The sequence below is a fragment of the Castor canadensis genome, chromosome 18 (assembly GCF_047511655.1).
Source record: "Castor canadensis chromosome 18, mCasCan1.hap1v2, whole genome shotgun sequence".
NCBI lineage: Eukaryota > Metazoa > Chordata > Mammalia > Rodentia > Castoridae > Castor > Castor canadensis.
Genome location: NC_133403.1, coordinates 13,007,769 through 13,029,491, shown reverse-complemented (window position 1 = coordinate 13,029,491; position 21,723 = coordinate 13,007,769). Strand labels below are relative to the sequence as shown.

The following is a 21,723-nucleotide window of genomic DNA, read 5'->3' as shown; positions in this document are numbered from 1 at the left end:
TAAAAGGTAGAAGTGGGGGTACTGAATGCAGCAGGAAGTAGGCAGTGGAGCCAGTGACTGCACAAACCTTGAGGAACAAGCAGATGACCAATGGTGATAGGGAGGGATAGCCCGGATATAGGGCTTCTCTAAGGACCAAAGTCATAGCACAAGGACACGGAGGTGCTGCTGCTCATGTCAGACAGCTACCAGCCACCCACCCAGCTAACCCAACTGACAGTCGCACTCACCACCTGAGTGATTCCGGAGGATGGAGACACACCGCCACTGCTCCACATTGGCAAGCTTACCACTGGAGCCAAACACAGTGCTGGGCCCGATGTACCTGTGTGAAAGAGGAGTCAGATGGGCACTCGTGGAGTGGTCTGGACATTGCAGAGAGAGACTCCCTGTAGCATGGCTTATCGTGGCAGACAGAACAAAGCAATGGCTGGAAAGCACTGGGTTGTTCAACAAGAGGCTGAATAGGTAACTTATGATCCATGCACTTGATGAAACGCTACAGAGCCATTACAATCTTGCACAGAAAAATGTTCACAATAAATTGAGAAGCAAACCACAAGATGCAATATACAATATTGACACCACTTATGCAAAATGAAAAATACATGTAATATGAACATCATCTACACATGGAATAGAGCACAGGGATACACACCAAAATATTAGCCCTGGCTTTCTTTTGGTGGTGGGATTGTAAGAGATATTTTTCTTTTCTTTCCCACATTGTGTACCAGTTATTTGCTGGCTAGTTAAAGTACCAAAATCAATATTCTTTTCTTTTTTTCTTTTTGAGATTGGGGGTCTCACTATGTTGCCCTAGCTAGTTTCAAACTCCTGGATTCAAGTACTCCTCCTGCGTCAGTCTCTTAAATAGCAGGGATTACAGGTGTGTACTACCATGCACAGTTCAAAAGTCAACAGTGTTTTTAAGTCGCCTCATAATGAATCAAATGGCCCTGCATTAACACCCAAGGAGGCAGAGTCTTGGGTACTAACTCCTTCTAGATAAGCAGTCATGGGAAGGTGGCCACCATCAATGCTCAGAGCTTCTGTGAATATTCTTTGCTTTTATAAAATGCTACACCAAACCACAGAGAGCTCAAAAGGCAGCCAAATGGGCTCAGGAGACAGCACACCTCTGCTCTGAAAGCCATGGCCACAGAGCCATTCTGGCTGACAATGACGCTGGGTCTGAGGACTCAGCCTGAGTGGCCTGGAACTTACTGTGGAATAGTCTCAGGACCCACCCTGAAAAACTCTGCATAGAGGTAAAGGAAAATATTTTTCCATGTGATGCTTAGCTCATTTTGGGTTCAGAGCAGAACCTGGCACAGGTTGAGGATGCCACAGAATGTTATGAGTGGCAGAAAGGGGAGGTTCTGAATCCCCTGCCCCTTCAGAACATCTTTAGTCATTTTGCGTGCTAGGGTTCCATGTGAAATTTCATTTGGAGAATGAAAAAAATGAAGCTACCAGGTCAACACCCAAAATGATCAATGGTTCCTTTTTAGGTGGAAGCCCTGCATCCTTGTAAGGGGGCAGCTGACCAGGTCATCAGGCAGGTCAATGGCCTCCTGATTTCCTGGTCAGCCCCATCTGCCCCTGACCTATGAGCGCTTCCTGCTACCTAAGAAGTTGGAGCTCTGGGGATTTTAGCACCAGGGTGGGAAAGGAGACTGATAAAGACCAGCAAAGAAGCTTCTAAAAATAAATGTGAAGAAAGGAAAATGATGCTTACGTAGCCCGCTTCCACACCATAATCAGTTTGTCATCTCCCCCAGAAGCTAAATACATCCCACTGTTTGACCACCGCACACAGTTCACACATGCTGGGAAGAAAAAAAAATAGGGTGATGAAAATCCAATAGTCACGCCCATTTGCTTTATGCAGAGTTTGGCAAGTGTAAAGGGTTTATAAAATCTATACAATCTATTTAAGGCATCTCCTGTGTGAAAGTCCCAGAGAAATAATTCAGTTGAAGCACTAACCTACTTGTGCTATAACAAATTATCAGAACGTTCTGGAGGGGAAAAATATGCATAATCTGAGAATTGTTAGTACTAAATGAAACAGACAACAGGAGGCTTATTTCCATGAAAAGTGATAAATCTCATTATTTCAAAAGGGTTGCCCATTGAAGAGATGTGTTTCTGAATATGGATTATTCTCAAAACGAAAGCATGTGCTAAAAATGCCAAGATGCCTTTTCCGGAACTTTTATACTCTACATGTAAAACTCTGACTTAATCTCACTTGTCAGAGCCAGCCCTTTAAAATGTGGATTTTCCAAACTTGTCAGCATGACAGATGGATTGATTTTTGTACTTATAAAATAAAACCAGCAGAAATCCCCTAGACTTCTGCGGGGTCGGAGCCTCCTTGAGCATACACAGCTCAGTCTTTGGAAGATGTGAAATACAAGAGACAGTGACAAAGTTGTAGCCAATATATAGCTGTGAGTAACTTGTGTTCCAGGCCCAAGGACTCTGAGAGGCATATTGGGAAGACAAGAACACACAAAGCAGAGAAAGGGGCTGACATCCAAAGGCCAGTAACTATTAATGGAGCATCTCAAGGGTGGGCCACTAAGACACTACAGCAGGAAAGGAAACCATGACACTGTTTAACAGTCTAAAAAATTCTGGCAGAGGGCCTTGGAGTGACACAGAGCCAATTTGAGACACTGTAGTGAGCAAGTTGTCTCTTATGTACCCTTCCCCAGAACCCTACTGTGTCCAGGTTGCTGGCCCCAAAGCCCCATGTAATCAGGCAGTAACGACTCATGAGCAGGAAATCACCAGAGGTACCTGCAGACTGTCCAAAGATGGTTCTGTGAGCGGGCCGAGTCTTCTGCCGAATAACTCACCCAGGTGTGCAGCCAACATCTGTGCCTTCAGACAGCAGGCCGAGGGGAGTTACCGCCGCACGGGGCCTTATCTTTCTAATTACAAACACATGTGCTAACCTTGGGCACTCTGCCAACACGCAAAGCCTGCAAAAGGCCACTCTGTAATACCTAAGTGATTGTCCATCTGGCAAAGCATCTTGGGAATATTTTCATCCTTCTCGTCATCCTCCTGGAGGACTGGAGACATATTCCAGATCACAACCTTCCCAGAATCCTGCCCTGGAATAGGAGAAATAGCTCAATGTGCAAGGAGTAGAAATTTGATATTGACATTAATATTAACTATAAGTCCTCACGGAGATTCCATAAATCATAATTGACTAGATTTAAGGAGACTGAACTTGAATTAATAATGTATAGAACAGAAAAGGTGAAGAAAAATGAGAACTCATAAGGACTCAAAAGAGGGCAGATTTAATAGTAGCTGATGCCCATCTCACTTTATGAAAAGAACCCTGGACTAGACATGAGGAAGGGACTGGCCTGCTCTCTTATCTCCCAGGGGCCCCTAGAATATCCTCATCCCTGTCGAGGATATAGATTCTTCACCTATAAACAGAAGAGAATGGAAAGTCAATGTCTCAGGACCCTTCCAGGTTTGTACGTGAGCAACCTAAGAAGCAAGGAGAAAAGCACAATCCCTACCAGGGTTTCCCTCCCCTTCAAGGTGCTGCCTGGATCCATGGCTGTTTCCAGAACTGACTGAATGCTTTGAGACCCAGATTTGAAATGTGCCCTGAACATAGGGCCTGCCCTTTGCGGTCAACCTATAGATGGGAGATCAATCAAAAGAGGGGATAGTTATAAGCTAATGCACAGCTCTGCTGAAAAATTTATTTGTGCATTTTATTAATGATTTCTTAAGTTTTCATCACTAATAACTTTAAAAAGTGATTAAAAAACAACAATAATGAATGCCTGGAAGTGGACATGCCAAAGTGATGATATAATGCTTGAAATTTCCTCTTGGCCCCTATGTAAAAATATTTCCTAAACATCTTCCCTAAACCTTACTGTCCTGAGTAAGGTGGAGGGTGTGCCTATCCTGTGAATGAGGAAGCAATCTCCATTCCCCTATTCACAAGAAGAGAAAGGCCTCCCCACCCATAGCTTCCTTGCATTCCTTTCCTATTCACTGCCTTTGGGCAGAGGGTTCTGCGGCTATCCTGTCCTCAGGCACCTGGTCTGAGAATGCACTCATAAAGGTACTATCAGGTGCTGTCCAGTGAGGCCTGGCTAGGGGAGGCCTCTGAGGCAAAGCTGCTGAGGGGCAGTAGCTATGGGAATGCTACTTTCTATGTACCAAGACATAACCTTGGCTTCCTGTCATGAAAAATGATTTTGTCTTTCCAAACAGAACCATGTTACAATACTGCAATATATGCTGGGAAGCAAGCTAATACTATGGATCATATTTTCCTTTTTTTTTTTTTGTGGTACCACTCCACCAGCCCTTTTTTGTGATGGGTATTTTCAAGATAGGATCTTGCTGAACTATTTGCCCATGATGGCTTTAAACCGAGATCCTCCTGATTTCTGCATCCTAAGTAGGTAGGATTATATGTGTGAGCCACCAGTGCCTGGCTAGATCCTCTTTTCAAATGTTGTGGGTATTCTTATTTTCTCACAGAGTACTTTCTCTTCAATCTAGTTGAATTTCTCTGCTCAGAAAATGGGCCTAATAATTACGTGACAGTATTTTAATCATCCCTTCCCCTTTTCAGATGAGAAAAAATGCTGACAGATGAGAAAGCCCCTCTAGGGATGGGCTTTGTCTAGGGATCACTGGCCACTCTCAACATTCAATGAGTGGGTGTGGAGACAAAAACTCATTTTACTTTAAACTCAATAAATACTTATTAGAATCATAAGTCTACTATAAAAATATTTATACAGATCACACTACAAGCCAAAAAAGGTTTTTTGGCAATACTGGGGTTTGAACTCAGGACTATGTTTGCCAGGCAATTGCTCTATCACTTTAAGCCAAGTCCCCAGCCCTTTTTGCTTACTTTTCATATCAGGTCTGGGCTATGCTGGACTGGTCTGGGATCCACCTATTTACCTGCTATAGCTGGGGGTGACAGGTGTGTGCCACCACACCCAGCTTATTGGTAGAGATGGGGTCTTGGCTGATCTCCTGATCTTTGTATCCTAAGTAAAGTAGCTAGGATTATAGGCTTGAGCCACCTCACCTGACCAAAAAGACTTTTTCTTGGTTTCGAGACAGGGTATTTCTATGTAGCCCAGGTTGGCCTCAAACTCATGACTGTTCTGCTGCCCGAGCATTGGGATAACAGGCATGCACCATTCATGCCTAGCTCAAAAAAGGGTTTTGATTTAACCTATGCAGATGACAGGTCATAAGTGTACATTTAAAACCTAGTCACATTCATATTGAAAACCATTAAGTTTTTTCTTTACAATTAACCATGGACAAGCAGGAGAAGCAGATCAGGGAGGCAGGAAAGTGATGCTTTCCTTCACTTACTCCATAAACATACCTTGTCCTCCAGTTGCGAACTTGGTCCCGTCAGGGTGAATATCAACTGAAAAAATTGGCTTGCCTGGAAACAAAAAAGAAAAACCCACACATTTAACTTGGCTTTTATTCACTGGGGAAGAGCAACTGGCTCAAGAATTTAAAATATTGATCATTCAAGTAATATCGCTAATGCTGTACCTAGAACAAAATAACAGGCTCCAGATAAAACTACCAGTGGGTAGGAGTGGAGGGAGTTTCAGTTAGTCTATACTGTTGCGACACTCTTTGAGTAACATTAGATAGCTGAAAGCCCAACAGTAAGACAAAGCATTCTGTCATTGAGAAAGACAGCCCACAGAACTTCTGGGCATTTGTCTGCTACCTTCCAGGGTCCTATGTTTGTAAAGGCTATAAGCTGCTTGTAATAAAAGTTCTGAGCACAAGATCTTAGTGAAACACACAGTAATGAAGCACCTGTAGACATTCCCCTATTACATGGGTCTGCACTTGGCTGACAATCTGAATAGAAGGACACTCTCCATCCTTTCCGACTGGTTATCTAAAGCTGAGCAGGACCAGTGGTTGGCTACAGCACAGGGTCCTCACTTCCCTTATCAGGTTTCTGCTTCCAAAAAGCCATCATTTAAGTCTATACTGCATCAAAATCTACAGAAAGTAGACTTTGGCTCGGCATCTCCTTTGGCTGAACCTCCATCATAATATAACTAGATGTTAGATTAGATGTCCGGAGGAGTAAAGGCTATGGTTGTTTCTTGGACGATACATGGGGCCCACTCTGGGCCCAGGTCTGCCTGAGGAGCCCATGGCTGGCAGGTACATTAGACTGGGGAAGAGTGCCATAAAAGTTTGAAACCAAGCAGCTGAGGGAAGGTAATCTAGGGACCCTGTGCCTGGTGGGCATTTGTCTAAGCTCCCTGGTCTATTGCTAAGTCCAAGGGTACAAGAGCTGCAAGTAGCACATTAGTTGCTACTGAGTTCATAACTACATCCTGAGTTTCTAGCTCAGTGCCTGGTGAACAGTAGTTCAGTGATACTTGTTAAGTGGTGCAGCATGAGAGCAAGCTGAGTATCAGCAATTGCTGTTACACAGGGGCTGTTATTAAGCATCACTTAATTGAGGATGTTTGGTCTCTATAGCTCAAGAGCAGGCAACATGGACACTGGGATGAGAGTCGCCAACTGTAGAATCACATGGCCAGTGTAGGTAGGGTGGGGGCAAGTGGTAGCTGCTTGAGAGATGTAAAATTCTACCAGGGCTCCTGTGCAAGTGTGGAAACTCCAATGCTGGCAGGCAATGCCCAGCACAGGTCCCAGATGACACCTTCCAGACATACACCTGTGCAGTTCAATCAAACATAAGCCTCCACAAGACAATAAAATTAAACTTTCCTTCTTGGGTCAGTTTGTGGTAGTGAGGGAAGAGCAGTACAAGGCTACTAGTGTGCAAGCGTACAAATACAAGCACCTTATTTTGTCTCAGAGGACCAGTAGAAACCCTGGGTAATTTGGAAATCACACTACACCTTCTATCATCTCTAATTTTATTGAATTCCAAAACAACAAAAGCTACCAGGACAGGGCCCTATCATCATGTTGGCGGGCCCAGCCTGGTTCCTGAGTCTCCTCAGTGACCTTCAGGCCCATATTCAAAGAGCCAAAGCTCTATGGAAACTGGTCAAGTTGAGTCAAGCAGCTACTCACTGCCTTCTTGGAACACATGTGCTCAAAGATGTCCCAAACACAGGTGACTCAGTCCTGATCTGCTCTGAGCTTTTGTTGGGCTCGTGAGACAAGCTGCCAGACTGCTCGCATTCTGTCCAACTTCAAAGCAGCAGCTCTGGAAGTGGATACCCTTAAAGGGGAGGAAAGAGAGACTACAAGTCAAATCTGCCTTCAGAGTCTGGACAAGACAGATCCTAATTAGTTTTATCTTAATCTTCAAGGAAGATTTCAGAAAACTACACACAATGGGATAAAAGATAGGTCCTGAGAGCACAGATGAGAAGGAGAAGGACTCTACCCGGTACTTTGTCTCTACACCCAGATCCATGCTGGCATTTTCCCATAGTTTGAGGGGATAGGAGTAAAGACACTACAAGACAATGGCTTTCTTGCCCACCTGGGCTAAGGCTAAGAGAAGTTCTTCATGGGAAAACCTAAGATTGAGGGCCCAGTCTTGAGCCATACATCACATGCTGCTGCTCCAATGGCTGTAAAGAGCTATGAGACCAACCATGGCACCCAGCACCTTGACCTAGGCTGAGTCCTGCCAGGCACCAGGAGGCAATGACAAAGTACTACCACTAAAAGTCCTGCAAAATTCAGAAGAGATTTTTTTCCAAGTACGGTAAGGGTAGCAGTAGAAGGTGGGAGATTCAGCCACTTAGCCACCTCTACTAGGGGCTTCCTGAAGAAGCTGCAGCAAACCAGACCCTAGAGGTGCCTTCTAGAAGAGCCAGAGCCAAGCCAGAGTACATCCCATGAAGTGTTACCTTTCTAAGACCTGAATCAACCCTCCCTGGTCCAAGATGTGCTCTTGAGCATCTGATTGTCCCTCAAACTCTGCAAGAGGCACAATCCAGGCATCTTCTAAATCTCACACCACCTTTGGGGTAGACACTTCTTACATTCTCATTTTACATGCGAGGAGGAGGAGGAAACAGTCACAGAGCTTTCTCTCTGTTCAGAAAGTTGTCCGAAGCCACACAGCTGCTGATAGAATCTATGCATCCAACTCTAGAGCCTGAGGCTTCAAATATGTTATGCAGCCTGGTTAAATAACATAATGTAGTGCTGCTGTGAGGGATGACTCTACCTGGAGTGAAGCCACAGTGGAAAGAGAGCATGTGAGTGTGCAAGTCCGGATGATCTGGTGTGTGCTACTGGATCTGTTGTGCTGGACCCTTCAGTCTAGCAAGCTGCATGGAGATGACTGCTTTGCTACTTCAGCAGACCCCAGTGAGCCACATCTCCCTAGGACTCCTGTCTTTATGTGTTTCCCTTGCCTAGAATTGGGATTGACCCTGTGACCTGCTTTAACCAAGAGGATGTGACAGATGCAGTGCTGCTCTGGTACCAAGTTTAAGCCTAAAGATCTACAGTTCTACTTTTGTTCTCTGTAGAAATCCAGCTTCCATATGAGAAGTCCAACTACCCTGAGACCACCACAGTTTGGGGAGGCCCAAGTTGGCTACATGTAGATTATCAATGATCCCAGAAAACAGTGAGAATCAGGCCCTAGGCATAGGCAAGGGGAGGCATTCTAGCCATGAGCCGCTCAAGACATCCCAGCAGATTCAAGAAATCTAAGGTGAGCTGAACCCACTCGTGAGCAAATACATAAAGATGGTTATTGTTTTAAGCCAGTAGTGTTTAGGGTAGTTTGTCATACAAGAGACAACCCAATTCACTTTTCTACTTCAGCGAACTTGAAGAGGACATATGTCATTTAGCCAAAACAGTTCTATGTGACAAAGCATGTGTCATGACAGGCATCAAGAAGGAGCATCCTTCTGGCTCTCAAGAGCATTTTACTCCTATAAACCTGTGAGACATTGTATTATATTGGCCTTCTCAGGAAGCATGTCAGAAACATTTACTTGCATGTTACAAGCTACTATCCTGACTATCCAAGAGCACACATAGGTTGTGCCAAGTCATGCCAAGAGGTCAGCTGCACAGGTACCAATTCATTTGTAGCATCAAACCAGATGTTTTCTCACTCATCCCATATTTGTGAATGTCTACAATATGCTTGATATTTGGCTAGACTATTAGAACATAAGACACACATGGCACAGCCCCTGCCCTCAGGAAGCTCCCAGAATTACAGAATATCACATGAACCTCACTGGTAGGATGTCAAATGATGGACAGCTACACAGGAGAAAGCCACCTAACTCAACCTAGGGCTCTGTGCAGAAACAACTGAACTGAGCCCCAAAGGTTAAGAGGAAGTCAACCAGAAGAGTGGGGGTGGCAATTTTAAGCAGAGTTCTAGAGAGATGGTAGGCCCTGCCTAGGCCCCACTAAGGAGTTCAGACTTTCATCTAAAGGTACCTTTGCAGTGGCGAATGCCAAGGTCAGGTTCACATTCTGGCTCTACAACCACTGTGTGGAAGACTGGGTGGGGAGAGGGACAGGGAGGAACTCAAGGTTCCGGGGCAAGGTGAAAATGAGGGCTGGGAACAGGTGTGGGTTTTAGTATTAAACCTCTCTGGGCTGAATCCTCAGCCTTGACCACTGCCAGCTACACAGCCTTTAAAAAATTATTTAATCTCCCCCAAATCAGTTTCCTAATCTTCAAAAGAGGTCAGGTCATATTCACCCTTAGGAGAACCTTGTGAGGCAGATTAAAATGCTGTGCCACATTGTTTCTAAAATGCATCTGCTTGCAGTCTGAGATGAGCCCTGGTGAGAGGTATGATTGGTTAACGGACATCACATTTCCTTTCTTAGTCATGCACAGCTGAGTAGACGAAATCCAGTAGCGAATCTACATAAAGCCACCAGCACAGTGCTGGCTCCCTACTTCTTCACAGCTCTATACCTTCAGCCTAAGGTGAACAGTCACTCATCCTGTCAGTAAGAGGCCTTTTCGAAAGGACAGAGTAAACTTGACTGGTAGAGAACTTTTTCCTGTGGCATAGTAAGTTCCCAACTACTTCCAACTTCTGGCCTTTCTCTGAGAGAGACAAAAGACAAATTAACACACATCCTAGACTCTAGCGATCTTCTCTTTTCAATTCAACTCTAGACCAGAACATTGTCCCTGCATAACTACAAAGCTCATTTCTTCTCCAAGGTTCTGTCTCCAAGGCACTCCTCCTGGATCCCTCCTCAGCCTGCAATTACTATGGAGCTGCCTCAATTGGTCTGTCTACTGTTTGGGGATTTGCTGATTTGACAATAGAAGCACAAAAGCTTTCCATCTGGCAAGGAATAGATTTATATTAAGCAAAGAGAGAGGATGAAAATCATTTCCTTTTTTTGTATGGGAAAGATTCCTAGAGTAATAAAATGACAAATGCCGAACTTTATTCTGAGCAGAGGGAAGCTAGCCAGAGAAGTCAGAAGCCCAATCTATAACTGCCAGCCCCTCACTCTCAAGAGGTTCTGCAGTCCTTTGCTTTGGGCTTAAAAAAAAAAAATCTTCTGGCCTTGTTTTTTTTTTTTTTGAGACTGGCCTCAAACAATTCTCTGGGCTTTTATACTCGCTGGCTAGATCAGACTGAAACATGCTGCAAATGGCCTGCTATAATGAGCTTGGGAAGTTTAAGGCCTTTGTCCATTGTGCCCTGTTCTTGGGAACTGCCTAACAGAACTTGGTTTAACAATTATTGGTATATTTAGAATTAAAGGTAGGTAAAAGTGTGGTGGTGAACTTGGGAAGAAGCAGCAAGAGGTCTGTAAGTTTCAGGTTAACCTAGGCTACATAGCAAGACCCTATCTCAAAAACAAAACAAAGCCACACACGTAGGTAAATGTTTAAAGCATTTATTAAAAGAAAAAAATTACAGGACAATATTAAAATACAAGGTGAGTGTAGATGACATGATCTTAATACGTAGAAAACCCATTCCACAAAATTATGCTAATACTGCTGGGGGATTAACTCAGTGGTAGAACATGTGCTTATCTTGTGGAAGGACCTGTGTTCAATACCCAACCCCCCCCAAAAAAAAACCCATGCCTATTAATAATCAATATATGAACTTAGCCAGGTGCTGGTGGCTCGTGCCTGTAATCCTATTCAGGAGGCAGTGATCAGGAGGACTACAGATCAAGATCAGCCAGGCTAAATAGTTCACAAAACCCTGTCTCGAAAATACCCAACACAAAAAAAGGATTGGCAGAGTGGTTCAAGGGATATAGTGCCTGCCTAGCAAGCTGAGGCCCTGAGTTCAAACCCCACTATTGCCAAAATAAACAAACAAACAAATTCAACAGTGTTGGAAGGATAAACACAAATAAGTTGCACTTGCCAGGCATGGGTGGTTCACGCTGCAATCCTAGGTCAGGAGGATCATGGTTTGAGGCCAGCCCAGACAAATAGTTTGTGAAATCCCATCTCCAAAGTAACAACAAAATGGACTGGAGGCATGGTTCAAGCAGTAGAGCACATTCTTCGCAAAGCATGAAGCCCTGAGTTCAAACCCCAGTACTCCACCCACAACTCCCCCCAAAAAAACCCATCCTAAAATTCATGCAAAATCTTAAGGAACCCTGAATAGCTCAAATAATCTTAAAAATGAACAAAGTTGGAGCTTGTACACTTTTTTTTTCCTTTTTTTGGTGGTACTGGGGTTTGAACTCAGTGCTTCATGCTTGTGAGGCAGGTGCTCTAACACTTGAGTCACTCTGCCAGCCCTGTTTTCTGCTGAGCATTTTTGAGATAGGGTCTCTAGAATTATTTGCCCAAACTGGCTTTGAACCGTGATCCTCCTGATTTCTGCCTCCTGAGGAACTAGATTACAGGCATAAGCCACTGGGACACGGCAAGATTGCACACTTCTTGATTTAAAAACTTATAAAAAAGCTTCAGTGATCAAAACAGGGTGGGACTGGCATAAAGATAAGACATACAGACCAATGCAACAGAATAGGGAGCTTAGAAATAAAACTCTTGTGTAAATGGTCAATTGATTTTTTTTTTTTTTCCTTGAGGTACTGGGGCTTGAACTCAAGTCCTACACCTTCTTTGTGATGGTTTTTTTTTTTTTTTTTTTTTTTGAGATAGGGTCTGCTTTGATCCACAATTGCCTGGCTGGTTAATAGACTTTTTAAAATTTGTTTTTATTGTTGGTAATAGAGATTGAACCCAGAGCCTCACTCATGCTAAACATGAGGGAGGAGACTCTACCACTGCAGTACACCCCCAGTTTTATCAAATGACTGCTGACAATCGTGCCAAAACCACTTAATGGAGAAAGGACTGACTCAACAAAGACTGCAGCTGGTTTCCTATCTAATACCATGTACAAAAATTAACTCAAGGCTGGATGACACCTGTAATCCTAGCTACTCAGGAGGCAGAGACTGGAAGGTCACAGTTTGAGGCCAGCCTGGGCAAAAAGCAACACCTTATCTCAAAAACACACCACACACACACATGCTGTGGAGTGGCTCAAGTGGTAGAGCACCTACCTAGTAAGCGTGAGGCCGAGTTTAAACCTGAGTACAGCCAAAAAAGAAAAAAAAAATAGCTCAAAATGTGTCAAGAATGTAAATATAAGACTTAAAATTATAAATGTGTGCTGGTGGAGTGGCTCACGTAGTAGGGCACCCACCTAGCGAGCATGAAGTCCCAGTACACAATGGAATTTTATTTAGCCACAAAAAAGGATGAAATTTTGTCATGTGCAAGTAAATGGATGGAAATGGAGAACGTCATCTTAAGTGAAGTTAGTCAGGCCCAGAAGAGCAAAAATTGCATGTTCTCCTCATATGTGGACTATAGACCTAACACAAATGCTGTAATATTACTGGACATGGGTCACACACTAAGGGGAAAACGCACATGGGAGGAACAGGGAAAGGGAAGGAAACCTAAAATTTGAATGTGGTTGATATGCTCACTGTAGAGGAGCAAATAAAGTAATTTTAAACTGGCAGAGACCACTATGGGAAGGGGAATAGGAAGCAGTGAAGAGGTCTGGTAGAGATGAACCAGTGTGGTTTGTAATACACATGTGCATGGAATCAATGCTAGGAATCTCTCTGTACAGCTATCATTATCTCAAACAAGCAAAAATGCTAGTTCTTTCTTATTATCTCTTGTTTTGTCTTCAACAAAATCGGAGAACAAGGGCAGAACAGGTTCTGCCCAGGAGCTGGGGGTGAAGGTGGCCCAAATAATGCATACACATGTGCGTAAATGTAAAAACAATAAAATAAAAAAATTATAAATGTGTGCTTGTGGAGTGGCTCAAGTGTTAGAGCACCTGACTAGCAAGCATGAAGCATGAAGTCCTGAGCTCAAATCCCAGTGTCACCAAAACAAACAAACAAAAAACCCATAAACCTCTCAGAAATGGGGGATGGGGGCGGGGGGGGGGGAGAAATGACCCAAACAATGTATGCACATGTGAATAAATGAATAATTAAAAAAAAAAAAACCTAAGAAATTAAAATAAAAAAAAACAGTGGAGAAGTTTGGTGATATTGAATTTGGCAGTGATTTCTTAAGATAATACCAAAGGCCCAGGCAATTAAAAAAAAAGATAAATTGAACTTAATCAAAAATTTGTACATCAAAGGATTCTATTAAAAAAAAGGAAACTCCACAGAATGGGAGAAAATGTTTGCAAATGATATATTCTGATATCCAGAATAGAGAAATGCTAAAATTCAACAACAATAAGAATAAAAATCCCAATTCAAAAGTGGACACAGGACTTGAATAGAAATATATCTGAAGAAGATATACAAATGGCCAAGAAGCATATGAAAAGATGCAGGCTGGTGGAGTGGCTCAAGTGGTAGAGCACTTGCCTAGCAAACGTAAGGCTCTGAGCTCAAAATCCAGGAAAAAAAAAGAAGGATAAATGGGGTAATGTGATATCACCTCATAGCCATTAGGTAGGCTATTACCAACTGCACTATAAAATGACAATGTTGGCAAGAGTGTGGAGAAATTAGAGTCCTTGTATGCTACTGGGGTTTGGAACATACAATAGTGCATCTATTATGGAAAACAGTGTATGGCAGTTCCTCAAAAAATCAGAAATAAGTCAGGCGTGGGGGCTCACGCCTATAATCCCAGCTACTCAGGAGGCAGAGATCAGGGGGACCACGGTTTGAAGTCAGCCCAGGCAAACAGTTCGTGAGATCCTATCTCAAAAAAAACCCATAACAAAAAAAGTATGCTGGTGGAGTGGCTCAAGGTGTAGGCCCTGAGTTCAAACCCTAATATTACCAAAAAAAATTTTTTTTTAGAAATACAAATACTACAATGAACAGCAATTCCACTTTCTGAGTACATATCCAGATAAGCTGAGAATGGGTCTTGAAGAAATTTTTATACATCCAGGTTCATAGCAGTAGCATTCACAATAGCCAAAGATTAGAAGCAACTGAAGATGCACACCTGAACAAAATGCACTTCATCCATGAGACTCAGTATTATTCAACCTTATAAAGGAAGGAAGCTCTCACAATGCTACAATGTGGATGACCCTCAAAGGCAAGACATTATGCTAAATGAAATAGGGCAGTCACAAGAAAAACAAATGAAAGATTTCATTTATACAAAGTATCTAGAATTCATAGTAACATAAAGTAGAATGGTAGTTGCCAAGAACTGGATACAGTTTTATAAGAAGAAATGTTCTAGCTATTGGTTGCATGACAATGTATTTTGTAATGGCTACCTAATTGCACGCTTAAAAAGTGATCAGGACAGTATAGTTTTATGCTATATGTATTTTACCATAACTGTAAAAATGCTAACCAAAACAAAACAAAAATCAATCTAACTATCAATCAGTTGAAGGAATGTGGGAGAGAAGTGGATGTAGTTATAAAAGTTTTAGAACTGTTCACTATTTTGACTGGTGGTGGATATGGGCATTTACATAGGTGATAAAATTAGTATTAGACACACACACAAATGAGTACAAATAAAACTAGGCAAATCTGAGTAAGACAGATAGATTATATCAATGTCAATGTAACATTGTCAATATTACAACCAAGAGAAAAAGGACAAAGTGCACCAAAGGCATCTTAGTCTCTTTGTATGTCACACAATTGCATATGAATCTCCAATGATCTCAACAGGAACAAATACACATATAAGACCTGTTTCTTATACTATACATAAGCGTGTGTATTAATACATGAAGGTAATAAAGGTAAGTATCAAAACACCAGTAGTTAGGTCACAATTAAACTAAAATTCCTAGCTGAATGCTGCTGGCTCATACTTATAATCGTAGCTACTCTGGAGGCAGAAATCAGGGAGATCCAGGTTTGAAGTCAGCTTGGGCAAATAGTTTGTGAGATTCAATCTCAAAAACACCAAACACAAAAAAACAGGGCTGACAGAGTGGCTCAAGTGGCAGAGTGCCTGCCTAGCAAGCTTGAGGCCCTGAGTTTAAACCCCAGTACCACCAAAAAAATTAACAAATAAAAAACCCACAATAAAAATTCTTTTCTTGTGCAGTTGACAATGTGCATACTTTACAATAAGCAACCTCTTTGGAGAAACTTGTCTCTTAAGCACACTAACATGACTGATATGCACGTAATTCCCATAGCTGACTCCTGATCATTTTGGCCATGCAATCCTGCTCTACCTGCCATCTGCCCATCACAGTTATGGCCAACCCTAGAAAGGAGAAACCAACAGGCCTTGCATAATACACACACACACACACACATACCCACCCACCCACCCACCCACCATGGCCTTTTCTGACCTTGGTACCTACCCACTACTCCTCTGCTCTGGTGCTGGACTACACCAGGCACACTCGACCCTGTTAGCTTTAGACTGATTCTTTCTGTGGTCCAGATGCATAAACTAGCTCCTTTCTATACCTCCTTCAAGTCTTTGCTCAATGTCACCCTCTCATATTTTCAAGTATGCCTTATACTATCTTACTACTTATACTATCCTGAATACTGGAAAGTACTGTTTCCTAGTCCCAGCACTTAGGAGGCTGAGGAAGCAAGATTCCAAGTTTAAGGCCAACCTGGCCTACACAGCAAGACCCTGTCTCCACCCCCACCCCTGCCAAAAAAAAAAAAAAAAAGTACTATATTATTTCCTCAACCTGGCATAAACAATCAACCTATAAATTACCTATTTTTTCCTAGCTATTTCTGTTTTTTTCTTTGTCATCCTCCTCCTCCCAGGCAGGGTCTAGATATGTAGCCCAGGCTTGTCTTGAACTCACAATATTCCTGCCTCTGCCTCCTGAAGCTGGGATTACAGGCATATGCCACCACATATATTTTTTACATACTATGAAATTTCCTTTATTGTATGTCTGTCTACACCACACACCAGAATGTAAACCTCAAGGGATCAGCATTTTTTGTTTTAGTCACTGATTCATCCTCAGTATCCTAGACCTGTAGCTTGACACATATCAGGCACTCAAGAACAGTTTTTGATGTTTAAAGAAAGCCCACAGTAGAGGTGCTAAATTCAAATCCTCTTCAGCATTAGTCACCTGTACCCCAATCCTGGGAAGGCAAGTACCTGATATTTCACCAACTGCCCACCACAGGTGGGAAGCACACTTTTGGCTGGCTCAAAAAGCCACCTGCTGTTATTATTTCTACCATTCTCAACCACAAAAATTCCCATCTTCCTTAGCAAGCACTACACAATGATATCTCATAGGTGTCAGATGGCTGGGAGATTAAAGGCATTCAACATAGGAAGGAAAATGTAGCAATCATATAACTGTTTTATTGTTGCTTTCTTTGGAATCGAACTAAAGTAGAACAACAGGTATGTTATTTACAGCCCTTAATCGTTTCTGCAACATTTCCTAACATAATAAAGTTTTGGTAATAGTCTGTGTTTCTTCTTCCCCCCACCCCCAATTTTGTAGAAGAGAGATATTACTTAAGTTATCTGCAAAACAGCTGGGTGCTGGTGGCTCATGCCTGCAATCCTAGCTACTCAGAAGGCAGAGATCAGGAGGACTGCTGTTTGAAGCCAGACCAGACAAATAGTTTGAGAGCCCCATCTCAAAAAAAAAAAAAAAATCACAAAAAAGGGCTGGCGGAGTGGCTCAAGGTGTAGGCCCTGAGTTCAAACCCCAGTACACAAAAAAAAAAGTTATCTGCAAAACAAATCCTATAAATCCAGTATCTTCCAGCAATACCACTCTTGGGGATATTTCCAAAAGACTGTGACACAGGTTACTCCAGAGGCACCTGCACACCCATGTTTATTGCAGCACTATTCACAATAGCCAAGTTATGGAAACAACCAAGATGCCCCACCACTGACAAATGGATTAAGAAAATGTGGTATCTATACACAATGGAATTTTATGCAGCCATGAAGAAGAACGAAATGTTATCATTCGCTGGTAAATGGATGGAATTGGAGAACATCATTCTGAGTGAGGTTAGCCTGACCCAAAAGACCAAAAATCGTATGTTCTCCCTCATATGTGGACATTAGATCAAGGGCAAACACAACAAGGGGATTGGACTTTGATCAAAGATAAAAGCGAGAGCACACAAGGGAGGGGTGAGGATAGGTAAGACACCTAAAAAATTAGCTAGCATTTGTTGCCCTTAACGCAGAGAAACTAAAGCAGATACCTTAAAAGCAACTGAGGCCAATAGGAAAAGGGGACCAGAAACTAGAGAAAAGGTGAGATCAAAAAGAATTAACCTAGAAGGTAACACACACGCACAGGAAATTAATGTGAGTCAACTCCCTGTATAGCTATCCTTATCTCAACTAGCAAAAACCCTTGTTCCTTCCTATTATCGCCTATACTCTCTCTTTAACAAAATTAGAAATAAGGGCAAAATAGTTTCTGCTGGGTATTGAGGGGGTGGGGGAGAGAGGGAGGGGGCAGAGTGGGTGGTAAGGGAGGGGGTGGGGGCAGGGGGGAGAAATGAACCAAGCCTTGTGTGCACATATGAATAATAAAAAAAAAATCCAGTATCTCCTCTTACTTTCATTAGAAAAATAATGGGGGTTACTATGTAGGGGGATAACATAGGGGGGTAACCCTACATTACCATGTAAGTGGGGGGGGGTGTGTGGAAACCTGTTAGCTTGACAATGATCAAAATTAAGGAAACAACAAAGCCAAGATATCATCTAAGTGAAAAATACACAGCCACACTTTTAGCTATTCAAGTTATATGTACAATGCATGATCTGTAAGGGAAGCTACACATTGAAAACAGTGGCTTTGCTATTGTGACTGATGAAGATTTGGCTAAGGGCTTAAAAAAATTCAGAACATGGCTGGGTGCCAGTAGCTCAGACCTCGCTCGGTGGGAGGCTAAGACTGGGAGGACTGAGGATCAAGGCCAGCCTGGAAAGATATTTCAAGAGACCCCTCTTCAAAATTAACCAGAGCAAAATGGGCAGGAGTTGTGGCTCAGGCCACCTGAGTTCAGACCCCAGTCCCACCAATAATAAATAAATAAATAAAGGGCTGTCAGAGTGCCTACCAAGCAAGCATGAGGCCCTGAGTTCAACCCCCAATACCACCAGAAAAAAAAAAAAAGACACTTATAATGTGGGATACATACTAAAATAAAATGTGTTTTTAAAAAGCACCAAGCAGATCACCCAATGATTTCCAAATGGCCTGAAAGACCACATTAAAATAGTTGATTTTTATTTATTATTATTATTACTGGCAGTACTGGGGTTTGAATTCAGGGCCTTGTACTTACTTTACTTACTAGTCAAGAGCTTTGCACTTGAACCACACCCCTAGCCATTTTTGCTTTAGTAGTATTTTGGGGTGCAATTCTCGTCCCTTTGCCTTTCAAGTAACTGGGATTACAGGCATGTACCACCATGTCCAGACCAAAAATAGTTTTAACAACATGTTTCCTTTTCCTAAATTAAATACATATTACTTTTATCATAAGGAAAAATATTCTCAATTTTTAAGTTAAAAACACCAAATCATAAAATGCTTGTGTCTAAAGTAGTTCCTAAGTAGTATCTAGTATAACTATATAAATAATATACCTGTCACTAGCCAAAAATTCAGATTTGTCCTGTTCCTTAACAACAGTTTTAGAATGGAGCTCTAGTGTCTTCACAAGGGGAAGGTAAGCAAGGCCACACTCATTAAATGGCTACTGGATTGCCCCTGACCCTGTCCACATTTGAACCTGGGAGCTTCCATCTCAAATCTGCTCCTTTCAGTCTTACTGAGGTCAGCTGACAGCAACTCCCTTTTCACAGAAGTCACCCTTCTTATCCTACACTCTACTTTCCACCCTACTGACTCTACGTTCCCAATATACTCATAACCCAGTCTTTCTAGGGTGATGCAAAAGTTCCGTATCTTGATCAAGGGATAGGTTATGCAGTATATTCTCTTGTCAAAATTCATAAAATTGGACACTTAAAGTCTGGGTATTTCATTATATAAACTGTACCTAAAAGGAATTTATCTTGGCTGGGGATGTTGCTCAAGTAGCAGAGCATCTGCTTAGCAAAGCATGAGGTCCTGAGTTTAAACCCTAGTACTGCCCCTCCCAAATTATTTATAGCTGGACATGATGGTACACACTTGTAATACCAGCACTCAGGATGCTGAGACAGGAAGATCAAGAGTTTAAGGCCAGTTTGGGCTACATAATGAGACTAGACTGTGTCTCAAAAAAACCAGAGCTGCAGGCTTGGCTCAAGTGATAGAGCATCTACTTAGCAAAGATGAGGTCCCAAGTTCAACCCCCAGTATGTCAAAACAAACAGAATTTACCTACGGCAAAGAGCATGAGTAAAGTTCTGAGTTGGGAGGCCCAGCACTGCAAAAAAAAAAAAAAAAAATTGCCTATGTATGTGTATATATAATATATATGATGCATCATATTACACTGACATTGTATCAGTTACATAACACTCTATACACTATTCAGAATGTAGCATGTAATAATATAAAACATATCATATATAAAATACATAATATAGGTTGAGTGTTCCTTATCTGAATATTTGGGACCATAGTGTTTTGGAGTCTACATTTTATATATATAAGGAGATAACTTGGGGTGGGATCCTTGTCAAAATAAGTAATTCATTTATGTCTCATATACATACTATACATATAGCCCAAAGGTAATTGTATACAGTTTGTGCAAAAGACAAAGTTTTGTGGTGTGGGATTTTCCACTTGTAGCATCATGTTGGCACTCAAAATGTTTGGGATTTTGGAGCATTGCAGATTTGGATTAGAGACATTCAGCCTGGGTATATAAATATATACCCACAGAAAAATTGACCATTTAACTGGGTATACTGGATCATGCCTTAATCTCAGCTACTGAGGAGGCAGAGACTGGAAGGACTGCAGTTTGAAGCCAGGCTGGCCAAAAAAGACTCCATTTCAATCAATAAACTGATCATCTCCTGCCAAGACCACTGTAACGGCCTCAAAATTGGTCTCCCAGTCCTCTCCCTGACCCCAGTCTAGTCTAGTCTAGTCTCAGTGCACCAGGCCAAAAAGACCTTCAAGTTCCAAGTCAGATTATGGTAGTCCAATCCAGTGAAAAAATCAAAGCCTCCAGCAGCCCACAAAGTTTTCCCAGACAGTCCACTGTTCTCTGGTCTCACATCTAGGTACTCTAGCCCTTACCATTACTCAGACAATAATGGCATCCTTGCTATTCCTTAAACTTGCCAAGCAGATACTGTCAGCTGCCCATCTCCCGGCCACCCTCCACCACCTTCTTCCAGTATCCAGCACTCATCAACACTTAGAGACTACTGAAGAAGCTCTCTTCCTGTATTTACTCTTTTCTGTGCAGACAAGACACCCCCAGCAGATGCAGATGGCCACTCTAGTCTCTCTAGCTACAATGTATTACATATCTCTATGCAATAAAGCCTGGCATGCTGCTTGGCTCACTGCTTTTCCAGCTCTCAGTCATTGGCACACAGGTCCATCCTTGTTATTTGATGAATGAGTGAATTTATTATTTTCTCTATGTAGGAACATTTCTTTTGGTGGCACTACATTTTGAACTCAGGGTCTCATGCTTGCTGGTGCTCTTACCACTTGAGCCACTCCACCAGCTCTTGTTTTGTAATGGGTTTTTTCAAGATAGGGTCTCGAGAACTATTTGCACGGGGCTGGCTTTGAACCATGAGCCTCCTGATCTGTTTCCTTAGCTAGGATTACCAGTGTTGAGCCACCAAAGTCTGGCTCTGTAATTCTGTTGGAGAATGCTACAGATCTGGTGTCTGCTCCAACAAAGGTCTATCCTTGGTCCTCAAAGGAGGCTTGTTGTCCCTTCTATTTGTCCATCATCACAGTGGCTTTTGCTAGGGCAGCCCCCCTGTGATTTGTCCTGATTAGGTTGGTTAATGCATCAAGACAAATGTTGCTTTTAGTCAGGCACTGGTGGCTCATGCCTGTAATCCTGGCTACTCAGGAGGCAGAGAGCAGGAGGATCATGGTTTGAAGCCAGCCAGGGTAAATAGTTCACACAACCCTATCTTGAAAAATACCCAACCAAAAAGGGCTGGTGGAGTGGCTCAAGTGGTAGAGTGCCTGCCTAACAAGTGTGAGACCCTTAGTTCAAACCCCAGTACCACCAAAAAACCACCAAAACCCAAATATATTACTTTTA

General features: G+C 42.4%; 1 protein-coding gene across 3 annotated transcripts in view; it reads right to left on the bottom strand.

Annotated features, from left to right (window-relative positions):
• Positions 1-21,723, bottom strand: part of Hira (histone cell cycle regulator) — a 102,741-nt gene that overhangs the window by 58,720 nt on the left and 22,298 nt on the right. For 2 of the 3 annotated variants that reach the window (XM_074061213.1, XM_020160706.2), the window contains 4 exons: positions 5,417-5,479; positions 3,021-3,131; positions 1,742-1,832; positions 231-325 (listed from right to left, as the gene is read on the bottom strand). In XM_074061213.1, the coding sequence (XP_073917314.1) occupies positions 231-325; positions 1,742-1,832; positions 3,021-3,131; positions 5,417-5,479 (360 nt within the window). Of the gene's footprint in view, positions 1-230; positions 326-1,741; positions 1,833-3,020; positions 3,132-5,416; positions 5,480-19,853; positions 19,900-21,723 lie in introns of all 3 variants that reach the window. The other variant, XM_074061214.1, reaches the window with a different exon arrangement.